The 17,442-nt window shown below is 36.6% G+C and overlaps 1 protein-coding gene across 2 annotated transcripts; it reads left to right on the top strand.

Moving 5' to 3' along the window:
• Positions 1-460: 460 nt before the first annotated feature.
• Positions 461-17,146, top strand: col8a1b (collagen, type VIII, alpha 1b). Of its 2 annotated transcripts, none has more exons than XM_082138020.1 (3): positions 461-589; positions 13,021-13,315; positions 13,737-17,146. In XM_082138020.1, the coding sequence occupies exons 2-3, from the start codon at positions 13,024-13,026 to the stop codon at positions 15,644-15,646; spliced, it is 2,202 nt and encodes a 733-aa protein (XP_081994146.1). In that variant the 5' UTR covers positions 461-589; positions 13,021-13,023; the 3' UTR covers positions 15,647-17,146. The 2 variants fall into 2 exon arrangements, with proteins under 2 accessions (XP_081994146.1, XP_081994145.1); XM_082138019.1 differs by lacking the exon at positions 461-589 and adding an exon at positions 7,989-9,256.
• The last annotated feature ends 296 nt before the right edge of the window (positions 17,147-17,442 follow it).

Genomic DNA, 17,442 nt, shown 5'->3' with positions numbered 1-17,442 from the left:
CATGAGTGAGTCATTGAATCATTTACTCGAATACTTCAAAACGCTTAAGTTTACTTATTCATTCAGGAACGAAACATTTGCTCCGAGATGAACTGGAATTTTTTTTCATTATTCATGGGGCAATAGACAGATGTACTGACAATATTGTGTCTAAAAATTAAGTTACGCAATATTAACTAAACGGTATCAATATCACACTTTAAATGGTGAAGTTTATCTTCTTGCGGCTGATATTCTGAAACTTTATTTCCAAATACAAAGCATTTAAATGGCTTAAATAAGTAAATATAATAGGCTACTGTGGGTAAATGTCATAACTGAACCAAATAGCTACTGCATCAACGCCCTGGGTGGAGGCTTACGTGAGCGTTTTTCTCTCTTTTTCTTTTCCCCTCCTTTGAGGAGTTGCCTTGCCCCTCCTACCTGCCCATAAAAGTGGAAACCACGCTGCCTGAAGCCTTTAACTACATTTCTCCTTCTGACTTCTGGATCTCCTTCGTCCTTCACTTCTCACTCAGAGAGAGAGATAAACAGAAGGCAGAGACAGAGAGAGGCCAAGAGAGAGAGAGAGAGAGAGAGAGAGAGAGAGGTGAGTGCTGTACATATGTAATGAATGTTGTCAAGGAGGGAAATGAATAATAAAATAAGTGACTTGAAATATTGCTTTAAGTATTGATATTGATCTGAATGGGATTTTACATGCAGAGGAAAGTAATATCAGTTCATGATAGATGTTCCTTGATGATGCAGCTTGATTATTTTTTTGGGTTATCCATCTTCTTGGATTTGTGTAGATTGTGGAGTAGGGGTTTCCATTGTTAATATTAATGAGGGAAAAGGCATGAAAAAAAAAATTGTATTTAATAAAATATGATTTTTTTTATTTTTTATTATATATATATATATATATATATATATATATATATATATATATATATATATATATATAAATTTAGTCATCCTTGGGTGGGAAATATTTCATTGGCAAGTGTTTTCCAGTCACAAACGAATAGAAAAGTCTTAGAAAATTCATGAAAAGTAATTTGTCACAAGGGTTGGGAACCCAGAGAATTGTTTATTTTATTTAAGAAATTATTTTTGTATTTTATATATAGCATTATAAACGGTCTTTAAATTTCTGGGGAATTTACATTTTTATTTATTTATTTTAATCTTGACTAATAAGAAACCCAAGTGGCACATTTTGTATTTAATTTTGGATTGAATATAAGTGTGGATTCCTACACCCGATTGAATCTAACTCATATCCTGCTGCATGCCACACCTGCTGTTGTGCAAGAGACTTTATCCAGCTCTGCTCAAGGGTTTGTATATTTATAGAGCCACATTCACTTTAGTTTCACTTTGATTTTCCTGGCACTGGGCATGGCTGTGAGCCGGAGGGCGGCTGTGTGTGATTTTCCCAGCTTCCTACAGCGATCAGTGCTGGATGTTATGTCTCCAGGGTTCAGAAGATCCATTCCTGTGGGCACACGAACAGCTCTGGACACTGGGGCAAAGCTCTGGTTCTTGGCAATCTTTCTTCCTAACCTTTCCCTCTTGATCCTTTTCTCTAGTCCAACAGGATTGCAAAAATACAGTTTTTTCCACTCCGGTCTTGACATTGATCACTAAATAGATAAACTGTCAATGCAATTCGACCAGGGACGCTGTATGTCTTAATCCAGAATATGTTTTGGTATCTGTAGAGTTTGTGTTTGTAAAAATGATTGTCTTATTTGTTTAGTTTGATGATTGTTAGTGATTAAGTTTTTTTTCACAGTACTTAGTTTCAAGGAAGCCATTTATTGATATGTCTCTATCTAAGATTCTATCTACTGTTTTTCTATTTTATTTCAAACTATATTCTTAAAGGGATAGTTCACCTGTCATCATTTACTCACCCTGAATTTGTTCTGTTGAACACAAAAGGAGAATGTCGGTAACCAAACAGTTTCTGGATGGACTCCTACGACTTATAGAGTATTTTTTCTTCTTCATATTATGGAGTTAAATGGTGACCAGCAACTGTTTGATTACTCACATGTTTCAAAATATCTTCTTTTGTGTTCAGCAGAAGAAAGAAACTCATGCAGGTTTGAAACAACTTGAGGGTGAGTACATGATGACAGCATTTTCAGTTTTGGGTGAAATATGCCTTTAAAGGGAAACTATGCAGTTTTTTTTTTTAGCTTAATTTACCTTAACTGAACAGCTTGGAAGTCATTGGAATGGTTATATGACTTTTTTCGGGTTGAATGGTTGTCTTCTCGCACCCCCCAAGCGCCTGTGAGCGGAAAAAAACACCCTACACTTTGGGCCGGCGGGCCCAAGTTTTTCCCCGAAGAATTGCAAAACTGCATAGCGCCACTTTAATAATAGCCAGAAATTTTATGATTCCATATCGCAAATCCAGTTCCTGTTCCTTAATGATTCCAATTCTAATTTTGTAGAACTTGAACAATAATTTGTCCAAACTATACACTAAATAAATAAATAGTGCTGACAAATCTAACATAAAAGTTTGTATATATACATGTGTCTGTGTGTGTGTGCACACACACATATATATATTTACAAACTTTTATGCTTGATGCGATAAATCGCAATTAATCATTTGACAGCACTATTAAGAAATATACTAAACAAAAACAATACCATTTTTGTTAAATATTAATATATTTATTCAGAATTAAAGTACCATTACAAGAAAACTGTTCTGAATGTGTATATTTAACATATTGTCATGTAAACAACCAGTTTGTATAAGTCTAACAAGCCTTAACTCTTTCCCGGTCAGAGCTTTTTTTTTTTTTGCCGCTGTCGGCCAGCACCAGCATTTTAAAAATATTTTAACAAAACATTTTTTTTTAAATATATTTTGTTGTATGAATATCTGAACATGCAATATATCAAAAGAAAGAACAAAGCGACTGCTTTATAACAACAACAACTGCTTCATGCATTCTTTTTTTTTTTTTTTTATCAACGCTTGAATGTGGGAAAGTTTAATAAAAAAAAGCAACATTTTGAACAAAAAGCTAAGAAATCGCATTTTGCAAGACTTGCATAAGCAATCCTTTTATCGCTTGTGTCTTCTCCATTTTTGCTTGTGTTTTGATCAGGAGATTCAGGACTCTTTCAGAAGATGTGTAATAGAATGTAGGGAACACATACCGTAAAACAGTGAAAAGTCGGAAAATTCCATTATTGCCGGGGAAAGAGTTAAATACACATAGCACAGTGAGGGTTTTTTTTTAAAATAGATTTTGAGTTCAGTGAAGAACCCTTCGAAACGATTCTGATTCAGTCAGTGAGCGAATCATTAGATCCAATCATACGGTTCTGGTGTTTTTGATTTGTTTTTGTATTTTGGAACCAAACGGAACCAATTCCGAATAAGAGCTAGTTCTGTGTTCTCAGAGTTGTTTAGCTGCGGAGCATCTTTAATCTCCATGGAACGACCCTCTGAACCTCGCAACCCTGCGGTCTCTCTTTCTTCCATTATTTGGAACTTTCTTGAGCAGCCTGATTCATTAAACAGTCACAGACGTAGCCTGACCTGTGAATGCTCCTCCCTCACTTCCCTCCGGCCATTAACAGATTGATGTTTTATAACTTTGTTTTTGATCTGAATGAAAGCCATGCACTCTTACACAAATAGGGAACAAAGGAAATAGAAGGAAGGCAAGTCTTGCTTGAGATTTTGTAGGGTTGTGGGGGGATTGGGTTCCATAGAATTATTTTGTGATGCGTATTATTTGGAAAAAAATCAAACAACTGTTTTTACTACCACGTACTGCAGTTTGGATCATGAATGCGGCTATTGTGCTGACCTCTATCCGAAGGCCAAAAGCTGTGTACCGTACAAATCTTCTCCATCGTAGACTATAGAATTACAGGTCTTCCCTGGCAAAAGGTTCTCATGTCAAATCAGCTTTGTGCGGAAACACGAACACCAAAATGTGGCGGACCAACAGTTCTCTGTTTAAAGAGAGGTTTGGCTCTGTGCTTCGATTTGGTTTCTAAGACGCCAGATATTTGCAAGGCTGAAAAGGCTTGGGTCTGATCAAACATTTATGCATTTATTATGAGTACTTTTCTTGGAATAATTGGAAAAGTGTGTGTCATAAATATACAGGTACTGTATAATAGGAAGCAGTTTGATCTTGGTATAGAGATTTCTTAACAGTTACTGGCATCATGTCCACACCATAATAAAAACATTACCATTACACTGTAAAAAACTGTGGTTACCAGAAATTTACCGTAAAAATACCGTAGCAACATTTTAGGTTTTACAGACTTAACTTAAAATTTACAGTAATAAACCGTATTTCTTTATCTGATATAATGTTAATTTACTGACCTATTGAAGTATTAATATCTGTTTTGTACCACTGTAATACACTGACAATCAACAATCACAGCAGTAATGACAGTCACATGATCAATCAAAGCTCATCACAAGCAGTTCTTTCACAAGAAAGTTAATGCACAGTGTCATTCACACAAACATTAAACACCATCATGGTAACACACATGAAATTTTTAAAATACAATAAACATTAATTTAACAACATTAAATGTAACATAAAACCCTAATGTTCATAACTGATTAGAAAAAAAAAAAACTAAGAGAACTACAACGAAACAGTTATTTAAACAAAAATACATCAAATGTGAAGTGTCATGCAGGGAATTGTGGGAATGTCAATTTACTGTTTTTTACTGTAAATTCTACAATGACTTGTTCGTTTTCACTTCCAAAAACTGTAAATTTAACGGTATTTTACTGTAAAATTACATTAAATGTACCATTAGAACTATCACAGTTATTTACCGTGTATAGTAAGGAAACTTTCTGTTAACCAAGTAACAGTTTTTCATTGTCGCATTTTTACAGTCTTTTACTGTTAAAATCACGATAATTTTTTTGAGGAATTAAACTGGTCAATACATTTTATATGTAATGAGCTATTGAAATAGTTTTTTGTACAGAACCTAACTAATATTCATAAGCTTAGTATTTTTTTTTATGTTTTATGACATCACAACCAGCCATAGAATTGCAGTAACACCTTATATGAGTGAGTTTTTTGTGGATTTTAGACTTTTAATTTCAGACGGGTCTCTTGTTTGGTCGCTTCTGAGCATGTGCAGAACTAGGGGACGTGGGCTTGGAATCTGACACGTAAACACTCACAAATGCACCAGAACACCGCTGATCCTGGCCTGTGTTTGCACTGATGTATAAATCACCAGCATCAGTGTCTGTGTGAACAATGAGTGTCATCTGACGCCATCTAACATTGCTGATAAAGTGTTCAGACAATAATTATAGAGATTAGGAAATTGATTGGACCTAAAGGACTGCACAGGTGTCATTGGTGGATATTTAGCTTGCCCTGCGAGAATTTGTACTCTGCAGAAGGAGCAAACAAATATTTTATTTGAATTTTGGGTAAAATGTTTAGTTAAGTTAATGTTTTTACCAAAAAAGAAAACATAAAAAAAAAGCAAAAAAGAAAACAGCCACGAAATAGCAACTAATTACCATTATATTAAAATACTAATTTAAGTCAAATCAAATTATATCTTATTTTTGCCTTTATATGCTTTCACTTACATGCTTGTCATTTTTTCCCTAAACTCCTAAATTTATTTTCGTTAACTAAAACTAAAACCATGCATTATGTTACTTAATAAATATTAACTGAAATAAAATAAAAATATAAAAAAAGTTAAATATATTTGACTTCAGTAAGTTGCGAGGCAAAATTTGTAATTGTCATTTAGTTTAGGTTGAAGTACTAAAATTAATACAATTTAATGAAAAACTATAAAGGCATGTTAAAAATATATAAAAATGACAAAAACAGCAAAGTAATTGAAACTTTAACTGAATTTAAAATGAAAATGGAAAATATAAAAATAAAAGCTCATTTAAAATATTAATAAAAACCATAAAAATATTAAAATAATTCCAATATAAAATATGTCTGTGTGTTATAGCCCAGTAAAACCATTAGCCTCATATTTGGATTGTTGACAATCAACTCCAAAAAAATTTGAAAGTAGCAGATCTGAATGCTCAGTCAACAAAACATGCTTTGAAAGAGAAATGGATTTTATATTATTTTACTACAGCATTTAACTTATCACAAGGCACACAAGAATCTAAGCGATAGTCTTGTCTGGTTTGAAAATAAGTTTTGGTACCAAGTGCCTGAGATAAATATATATATATATATATATATATATATATATATATATATATATATTTTTTTTTTTAAAGAAGTATTTTTCTTGACATTTTCAGGCGCAAATTGCACTAATTCCATTTTTATATGGAGGAAACAGAGTGGCTTTCTGCTACCTTATAATGGTTTATATACTGCCCAAAATATCCTATTCCCCATAGAATAAAACATATGGTTACATGGAAATCTTCCCTTCAACCTGAGAGAGAAGTGCGAGCTACTGAGTGAGCGAGAGAATGTGTTTTACAGCAGGCAGCAGTTCTGGCGGACGGTGCGTTCTGTCAGCTGATTCTGCATTCCGCTGTCCTGAGGAATAACTGCAACTCCACCTCAGTGTATCTGTGCAATATCACACGAGAACGACACTACTGAATACCAGTACGATGCCCAGCTCATATTGTGTAACTTATGACTTACTTCATTATAAAAATGCAAGGTTTCTTTTTGGTGTATATGAGTAGGGTTATATTTTGGGTTAGTGAGTAGGCTAGTATTTTTAACTAGCTTTATATATACATAGCAGTGATGCAATAGAAGAATAATTTTTGTGCCATTAAGAACCTTTCAGTGAACAGTTCTTAAAGAACCATTTCTTTCTTAATGTAAAGGACATTTTAATAATCTAAAGAACCTTTTTCTACTATAAAGAACCTTGTGTGCATTTGAAAGGTTCCATGGATTCTATGGAAATGTTCTTCATGGAGCCACAAATGCCAGTAAAGAACTTTTATTTTTAAGAGTAGGTAAATGTGTATGTGAGAGAATTGTAGTTATGTCTGTTTCATGGGAGAAATGTCATGAAACTCTCTCTCTCTCTCTCTCTCTCTCTCTCTCTCTCTCTCTCTCTCTCTCTCTCTCTCACTCTTCCCATTTCCAGAAAAAGCAAGACCTGTAGTAATTGGTAGGGTGGGAACACGGAGTGGTGTGTGGGTGGGTGAGTGTGTCTTTTGGCATCTGCTGCTGTTTACTGTCGGCACCTCATTATCACGTTCATGCTGACTGTAAAGCATCATAAGGCTGTTCAAATTCAGTAGCCAGATCCGAAAGAGAATCTACAAAACACTGCATCATGAGTCCATTTGACAGCATGGAGAACAACACCCTAAACTGAACCTCTCTTAAAAAAAAATAATAAAAAATAAAATAAAAAAATAATTACATTTATGCATTTTGCGGACAAAGCAACTTATATTGCAATCAATGATTTTATCAGTTCAGGCATTCCCTTGGAATTGAACCTATGACTTTTGTTTCGCTTGCGCCATCCTCTACTGTTTGAGCTACAGGAATGCAACTGTACAAAATTATAATAACTATAAAAAAAAAAATATTTTTTAAAATAGAGATCATTTGCATCTGTTCCATCTCATTGGGTTTAGTTGGCATGCTACGGGTGCTTTTCATCCAAAGTGTCTTTTTGGTCATTTTATAACATTGACTATCACTCCTGAGCAACCTGGGGAAAAAGTGCAGGGTTCCCTTTTTGGCTCATGAATTTCCATTACTTTTCCATGGCCTTTCCATTAATTTGTAATTAACTGAGCAGAGCTTAAGTAGAAAAATGTATATTCAATATGAAAATATTCACGACATATAAGGTTTTATTAACTCTTTCCCCAACTGTTTTATTTTTTTTAAGAAGTTGCCAGCCATCACCATATATATTTTTGAAAATCTTCACTTATATTTTGAATATTTTGTTGCATGAATATATGAACATGAAATCAAAGAAAGAACAGAGTCTCTGCTTTTAAACCAAAAAATATTTATTCTAGCATAGCTTCATGCATTCTTTTTAATCAACACTTGAATGTGGGTACATTTAATAAAAAAAGCTATATTTTTCAACAGAAAGCTGAGAATTTTTTTCCAAAGATTATAACGTGCATAAGCAATGCTTTTATCGCTTGATTTTGCTCCTTTTTTTGCATGTTTTGATCCCGAGATTCAGTACTCTTTCAGAAGTTGCGTAATAGCGTAATAGCGTTTAATAACTATGAAAACACGGAAAGCCAGAAAATTCCGTCAGTGGTATGAAAGCGTTTTGTCATAAATGACGAAAAATTCTGTCAATGGTGGGGAAAGAGTTAATCTCCATGAATTTACCAGGCACTGATATGTTTTAATATTCTGAAATTTACAGGTTTTACTTGAACATGGGAACCACGAAAGAGTCTCAATGCAAAAAGTCCTGGGTTCAGATCCCGGACGAGCCCCCAGTTTATGTCCATAGTAAGGGCACATACAAAACATGTGGACTAACTTTTGGACACAAACTTTAAGTTGCACTTAAAAATGTCAGAATTTCACCGTGTTTTTATAAAATAATCAAACCATCATTTTATTTCTTTGAACAATTTCAACATGTTTTGCTGTAAATTGGACACTGTAGCCAGAAATCAAAAGCAAAGGCTTCAGAGCTGAATAGGCCCAAATAATGCAAGGCTGAGCATATAATCATCGTATTATGTCAGCATCAACTATATGGTTGACACCCAGCATGCTCTCCTTTGTTTGTTTATTGTGAATTGACGGCACATCTGGAAGCAGTCAGAAAAGGAGGAATGGAAATTTGATTATATTAGAATCAGGGCAGGGCGATAACAGAGCTGTGGCATGAAACCAAGCAGACAAATGCTGCGGTTGCAAATTTTGGCCAAAAAGAACATTGATTCCTGCTCTCTGCAGTGGACGTGTAGGGTTGCTGTTGTTCCGTCATGCTAGTCCTTGTGGTTTTGACCCTCGCTTGTCAACATATTTCTCGTTTGACCTTCATTGAACATCGGATGTAGGCCAGAGGGAACAACGTGAGATGCTTGTTTTAGCCTTGTGAATTTGATAATCACGGAGATTCGACTGGGCCTGGTTGTGAACAGAGTTGTTGAGTTCAGAATGAACAGAAGCTTTTATGAGCCATGTTTTTTTCTCTCCATGACCTCTCCTGAAATGCTTCTCTTGAGATTGTTTCGACATCTCATTTGAGATTAATGCTGGTGGGTATCATGGATGCAAATGAGGGCTATTGATTGTGATATTCTGTGTCACTTTTCAGACATGGCCAGCGGTAATTGAGAAATGTTTCCGATGGAATGTGTTTTTATGTCCACAATTAATGGGGGGGATATAGAGAACATTGACCAGTTGTTCACTTTGACTTGCCAGTCTTGTCGAATACAGAGAAAGAGTTGTTTTTCCGAACTAAGAATGACACAAAATCCTCTGAAAACATATCTCTGGAAAATTGGAAAATCATTTCTGAAGAATGACGTGTCTGGGTTGGGTGCATAATGATTGCATGAGCGAACTAATGAATGAAGGAATGAATGTCAAAGTTGTAATAAATAGGAATGCCACTAAAACTAAGATTAAGGGATCAATTATCTTTTGAATAAATAATTAGATAAATTATTTATTAATTTAAATCAATTGTGAAGTTAATCTGTTTAAAATGTATGTTTTCAGTTTGAAAAGTGATTGCTCTTGAATACTGTATATTGATAATTGATTCCAAGTGTCAATCCTGTAATTTACATTTACGTTTTTTCAGCATTTGTAAAATATTTAAAATACTTATTTTGCTTCTGTATTGTTGGCACTGTTCATAATAGAGTGGATTTTCTATTCATTATTGTTGTTAATGCATATATAAATAACGTTACAAATCACGTGCCTCATAAAGGTGTGCTCTCTCCCTGAGAGAAACTGAATATAGAGTGAGGTTTGATACTGTAGATGGTTTAAATATGTGGAAGAGGTGGAAAGTATCTTTGGAGTCGCAATCAACCTGGCTGGCAGCGTCCCAAGAAAAATGGTTTATGTGTTACTTAGTCTTTTCATTCTATTCATGCTAGATCAATCAAGATCTCTGATTACAGTAGCTCACAAAAGAGAATCAAAGCTCTGGCATCCCACCCACACACTGATCCCAATATGTCTGTATGTATTAGAATCAAAAACCGATTCCGTAAAAAGCATTCCAGGTTTTTTTTTCCACTCTCAATCAAAGCAAGATGCCCCCTCCACTCTGGGGTCGGCTTAGGTTTAGGCTTGCGTTTTGGATTTTAGCGCAGCTGCCGGCTGGGTGGCTGGGTTTCCCATTCATCAGAGTTTCAGGACAGACCTGAAAGGACATGGCTCTCAAGCAACAGACAAAATAAACGAAAAAAAGGAAGAAATAAATCAAGTTGTCTGTGCCATAGTGTTCTGAAAATGAGGCTTGACAATAGGTGGGCCTTTTTGTGCATTTGTGTAGTTTTGTAAAAGTTTTGTAAAAGTGTCAGTCTACATCTTTTATGCTTTATTGGTATTTGTGTGATAATTTAGAATTTTTGTAAGATTTATGTTTTTTCTAAACAACACTGAATACAAAGCAGTGAATAGTGACGAGAAACAGGGTTTATATCTGTTTTGTGGGAAGTTACTTACCTCTAGTGGTCATGTTTAAGTATAACAAATGTGTAGGTCTGTTACAGCAAACAAAAATCACACTTTTAAATGAATAATTCGTTTAAGAAACTTCTATATGTTTTTCGTATTGATTAATAATAAAGCCTATAGTTTGGCATAGATTATATAAGATATAATGTACAATCAGTTTTAATTTGGCTTATGTGAGGCTGATTTGAATTTGGAGGGTCATTTCTTCCATTTATACAAATAACATTTGACAAGCCCTTTTAATTTAAGAAAAACATTTTTTTTTTCAATTTAAAAAAAAAACTTTTATATTATTTATGTATTGATATATTTTTTAAATAATAGACTTTTCCTTGTTCTGCATGTGAATTAAATGGACTAAATACAGTCTTTGTATAGGCACCTTTGTATAAAGGGCAGAAGGCATTGAATTAACTTGAAAAATATTGAATAAATGGGATCATGTCATGAAGAATTTTTTTTAAATTTTTTTTTTAATAAAGGATTATGAAACTTTATTTGCTATAAAAACAAATGGAATCTTTTAGATGTTAAGGCAACCTCCCTAGATCATTTATTGAAACACAGCTGCAAAAAAGCTTCCATAACTTGACATGGGAAAGATGAATACATCACAGTCCAATTTTGCATGTTAAGAAAACCTAATAGATGTTTGGAAACTTCTGCTGCCCAGTCAGTAGTGGCTAGAAGAAGGATAGATGTATGCGATTAATACTAACAAAATTATATGCAAGTACACTAAACGTTGCACTGTTCCTTGCTGTGTGTAGCACCTGCCACTCTACAAATGATTTTGAAGATATACTGACAATATAAAAAATAATCTGACATTCATAATTTGTGGTTGATTTTGTTGCAAACAATGAGCACGTTTACATGAACACCAATATGCTGATAACTACCAAAAATCAGTTTATTGAAATAACCTGATTTACTAGTTTGCATGCAAATCATTAACCTGCCAATGAAAGTAAACTGCGTTTACAAGACCGTAAAAAAAAAGAAAAGAAGGTTATTCCCGGTGGTGACATCAAACCTTAAGCATCCATGTAGGCTATTTCAATCAGAGTAGGCCTATTCTGTTGATTATGTGAGTTGTGATGTTAAATAAAGCATTACAACCCCAGAATGTCATTTTTGAATGTATTTCAAAATGTCACATTGCACAGACTCATTTTCCTCTCATTTTTGAAGTTAACTACAACTGTACCACTTGTCCTTTGGCTGCACGAGATGAGAACACATTTTCCATATTTCTTGGGTCAAGAAAAAGTCGGAGTTTGCAATATTTCTCCTGCCCTACCGTGAAACACTCGCTGTGGCTGAATGCACTTAAACCCGCCGAATAAAGGACCGTTGACACAGAACATGATTTTCCATTCTACTGCGCTTCGTTTCCATTGTTTTTCGATGTAAACACGTGCTCGGCAGACGTCTTTAACCGTTGCGCTCGCGTCTCGTGCATGACATGGCATTCCGAAAACGCTGGGCTCAAGTTAAAATAAGTTCAACTTAAAAAAAATTAAAACATGTCTCTAGACCTTGCCCTTTTCCGTTCCACTGACCTGCTGTTTTTAACAGCAAAATCGCATTCTGTGTGAACCAGCCCTAAGTAGGCTTTCCTGTCATGTCACAGATGCTCACTTCAATATGCTGACAGAATGTGCGTTAAGGTGTTTACATGCCGTGCGAAATCAGGGAAATGGGGAAAAATCTAGCTCTGTTTATTCTTAAGCCGTGTCTGACCTTTTGCCGATAAAGGAAAATGGTTTAACACGTTTATGTGACCACACATATTGTCGTCTTAAGAAGCATAATCGGCTTAAGAACGTGCATGTAAATGCATATACAGTATATTCACATCGCAATAGTGAAAATATTGACATTTTAAACCATTAAGGCGAGCCAGTGGTTCTCACACAGTAATTGTCCAGCGTATTGGGACGCTAAGCCATTTTGTCCTATCATTTAGTTTTCCCTAATCATACTAACGATGATAAACTAATAAGTAACCTGTTGCTCTTATTTTGCTCTGCTGCCCCCTAACACGGAGATGTATACATACATATTAAACACTCCATGACTACAATATGACTAACTTCATGACTACAATTAATTGATGGTGATATTACAGTGTTTTGACACACTGTAACCACTGTAGAATCAATAACATCATTCAGCAATGAGAACAACAATATACTTAGTAATGTTTGAGTAAGGCATAGAAGTGCTTTACTACACTTTGGTGTAGGCCCTTATCGCTAGCTTTTTTGTGTTTTCCCAAGGCTACTAACCTTCTCTCCTATTCTACATTCCACAGGACATGGCTGGGCCTCTCCTCTCTGCCCACTTGTTTGTACTGGTGGAGCACTTGTGTCTGCTACATCATATCCATGCAGGTGCATTTTATGGACACAAGCCACTGCCTCAACAGCACCAGCCTCTGCCTCAGTTACCTCTCCTGCCACATGGCAATGAAGGGATACCCCAACACCATTACCATGGAAAGGAAATGCCACACATGCCATATGGAAATGAGATGCCTTTGCTTCCTCAGTATGGAAAAGAGCGTCCACAGATACCCATGCACATGGGTAAACCTATTGTAGGAAAAGGTTAGTATTTTTGCTAATTCTTTTATAATAATTTCGTGTGTAGCTTTCATGATATCATATTAATTTATAGGTTAGATGGAATATTGTTACCTTTAAAAATTCATTTTAATGAACTGTGATGGTAATGTTGACAAATGTTAACTGACATGAATACATTTTTCAATCTTTTTGATGGGTTTACCTCTTGAAATCACCTTTCATCAGATTTTTTTTTTGTTCTGGGAAGGTGGGCGTGTCTCTTTTGTGCAATTTATTCATAGTAAATTTCTGTTTAATCTCATTTTAGCTATACTGTATTCATTCATTAGGTTGAATACACACAATTGATATACTGAATATAATTTGATCCAAGAACATAGAAATACATTAATTGACTTATTTACCCAGTGTTTCTGAAGTGCTGACTGGTTACTCTTTTCAGGTGAAACTATTCCAAGAGGAGAGAAAGGTCCCCCTGGTGAGACTGGTATTAAGGGGCCTCCAGGGCCCCAGGGACCTCCCGGACTTCCTGGTCATGTCATCCCAGGGCCTCCAGGCAAACCTGGTCCACAAGGTCTACCAGGCCTCCCTGGAATTGGAAAGCCAGGAATGCCAGGTTTGCCAGGAAAACCTGGAGGTATAGGTTTACCAGGACCGAAGGGTGAGTTGGGGCCATTTGGTGGTAAAGGGCCGATAGGAATGCCAGGACCTCCAGGTCTTCCAGGGCCACATGGTCTACCAGGTGTGGCGAAACCAGGTGGACAAGGTCTTCCAGGACAACCTGGTCCTCGTGGAGAACCTGGACAAAAGGGATTCCCTGGGATCCCTGGTCCCCTAGGGCCAAAGGGTGAGAATGGGATTGGTTTCCCAGGACTGCCAGGTATAAAGGGACCTTCTGGACCTCCAGGACCACCAGGACAAGTAGGACTACCGGGAGTTGGCAAGCCAGGACTGAATGGACTACCTGGGGCTCCTGGAGGGCAAGGTAAACCTGGTGCACCTGGAGAATCAGGATTGGCAGGAGTCCCAGGGGAGAGAGGACAAATAGGACCACCGGGACAACCAGGCTTTGGCAAACCTGGTTTGGATGGCTTACCAGGGAAACCAGGTCTCCCAGGTGGAAGGGGCGAACCAGGTCTTTCTGGTTTACCTGGGGGCCCAGGCTTGCCTGGGTTTGGCAAGCCTGGATATCCTGGCCCTAAAGGTGATATGGGGCATGGTGGTTTGCCTGGCCCTCAAGGCCCTAAAGGTGAAAAGGGTCATGGTGGCCTTAATGGAATGATTGGACCGCCAGGGCAGAGTGGCCTCCCGGGTCCTCCAGGTCTTATGGGACCCCCTGGAGGCATTGGTTTCCCTGGTCTAAAAGGAGAGGGCGGTGCAGTAGGACCTAAGGGACAACTGGGTCCAAAAGGTGAACCAGGGCCCCCAGGACATCCAGGCAAGCCAGGATTCCCAGGAGAATCGGGGCAACTAGGACCGAGAGGCTTACCTGGTTCCTTAGGACCTAAAGGTGAAAATGGACACAAAGGCCTACCTGGCCTACCTGGAGCCCCTGGAAAGCCTGGTGTAAAAGGAGAAGGTGGATTTCCAGGAGACAAGGGTCATCCAGGGCCTACGGGAATCCCAGGATTAATGGGTCCAGCAGGACCAATGGGCCAACCTGGTCTACCAGGCCCAAAAGGGCATTATGGACCACCAGGAAAACCTGGAATGCCAGGTGAGGGAAAACCAGGGCTTCCAGGCCCAATAGGTCCTGCTGGTATACCTGGAATGGGTGGGCACCCAGGTCAACCTGGAAGACCTGGTCCTCCTGGCCCACCTGGCCTACCTGGACCTCCCGCTCAAGCTCCGTTTATCGGGCAAATCCTTCCTGAGAGTGGTCCTGGGCTAGATGGGGCAAAAGGTGGTTACAAGAAAGAAAAGCCTGGAGGAGCCATTATTGGTAGGAATGGCCTAGAGATGCCAGCATTTACAGCTCTGCTGACAACCCCATTTCCTCCAGTTGGGCAACCTGTTGTTTTCAGCAAGATTCTGCATAATGGCAACCAGAATTACAACTCTCAAACTGGCATCTTCACTTGCAAAATACCTGGAATTTACTACTTTGTCTACCATGTTAATTGCAAAGGAAACAATGTATGGGTGGCCTTATACAGGAACAATGAGCCAGTAATGTATACATATGATGAATACAAAAAAAGTTACCTTGATCAGGCATCAGGGAGTGCAGTGCTTCCCTTACAAGTTGGAGACACTGTTTATGTTAAGTTACCATCAGACCAAGCTTCAGGACTTTATGCTGATCCATACGTCTACTCATCATTCTCTGGGTTTTTGTTATATCCCATGTGAATATGTGAAAAAAAAGTCACCCATATTAAATCAATGCTACATTTTTCTTAAGTAAATTGTGTATGTGCCACCAGTACAGAGCCACTTTTTATATCTGAAAAAATGTAAGAAATTGATCATTAAGTCATAGAGATTCAGTCAGGTATGTTTTATAGCAGACTGTGCTACAGTGGCAATGGAACTACATTTATAATATACAAGAAAATGTTAAATACATGTTTTAAGCATACACATAATTACATAATATAAACAGTCTTTCAAAATCTTAAGGTATTCATTCATCCATACGGTTAGCACTTTGTTAGAACTTTTGTCACATTATTTATTTGCATATTTCCTATTGTTTGACAGTATATTGATTGTATATAGATGGGGTCACATTGACTACATATCAATGTAAAATGATATTGGGACTGTCATAATGAAGAATTTTCAGATTGTTGGATATGCACTATTTTTCTGCTGTCTTAGTAGTTTCTCATTGTGCCATCTCAAATAACTTCAAGAGAGTATGTGAGCACATAAGGGTTTAGGTTGTTAACATTTTGCTTTTCAATAATCTCATTAACTAACACCATCAGTAAAATACATGAAATTTCATGAACCCTTACATTTAGGTTATTTTACACCCAATTGATTTGAGTATATCAGATCATTGTTTATCAAAATAAAACTCAAGGGTACTGATTGTTAATGAGCACAGTATATCAATATTTAAAAGTCAATAAGGCCAGAGTTGGGTTAGTTACTCTAACAAAGTAATTGATTAGCCTGTTAATATTATCTTCAACAGTGTAATTAGATTACTATACTAATTACTCTCTCTAAAAAAGTATTGCATTACTTGTTACTAAATACTTTCTAAACCCCATACAGTAACAACATTGACCAATTGAACAATACAAGGATAGACGAAGCTGCTCTTTTAATTCTTTCAAATAAATGATATAAAATTGCATAAATGATTCTTGAACTGACCATAGTATTTAAAAGGAGAAGGTTACATACAAATTATGTTAAATCCATTATGGTTTTATATAGATTTGTTCTATACTCTATACAGTATTACATCAGAAGTAACTCTAATTTTTATTTTTTTTTAAAGAGGAAAATAAAAAGTAATCCCGTACTTTATTTTATCAAGGGAAAAGTAATTAAATTGTAGTAATGAATTACTCAGTAATGAGTTACACCCAACACTGGATACGGCCACATGAACACTAAGTTAAACAGAAACAGTCTTAGGAACCTCTATAATTTATTTTTAGTTTTACTACTGAATGACTAAATTTGTATATGTGCAAAGAGATGGTGTGGGGCACAAAAAGGAATGTATTATTTGTTTTTAATTTTTGACAACGGTGCTGAACGGTTAAACAAACATGGATTTAATGTCATTGTCGTTGTTGTTGTTTTTTAAACAAAATGAATTAACGGAAATTTTGTGAATTTGTAATTAGGGAATTCCACAAAAAATAAAGAATCCCTGTTTTCAATCTTGATGCTGACCATCATTTATGGAATTTTGTGTCAGGACACACTTAGCCAGACACTATGGTAATATAGGCTACATACTGCACAAACAACCGCATTTATGTGCAAGAGTAAATCTACATTTACTTGAGAGACCGGTGTTTGGCTCTTGAAACATCACGCGCCGATGCACACAAATCAGTGTTTAACGTTACTAACCCGCTGACTCCGACCGCGTCTACTCCGTGCGTTCCTCAGCATCGGTCGCGATCAGCCATGGTCTCGTTCACTCCGGCTCCAACACGCCACCACGAAGCCTGGGT

Source organism: Leuciscus leuciscus, assembly GCF_965113295.1.
Source record: "Leuciscus leuciscus genome assembly, chromosome: 15".
In the NCBI taxonomy this organism is placed as follows: Eukaryota; Metazoa; Chordata; class Actinopteri; order Cypriniformes; family Leuciscidae; genus Leuciscus; species Leuciscus leuciscus.
This window is presented reverse-complemented; position numbering and strand designations above follow the sequence as displayed.

Bases quoted from the DNA above. Each gene is read 5' to 3' on its own strand.
- col8a1b (XM_082138019.1), top strand. The intron at 13,316-13,736 runs GTTAGTATTTTT...TACTCTTTTCAG, and splicing joins TAAACCTATTGTAGGAAAAG to GTGAAACTATTCCAAGAGGA.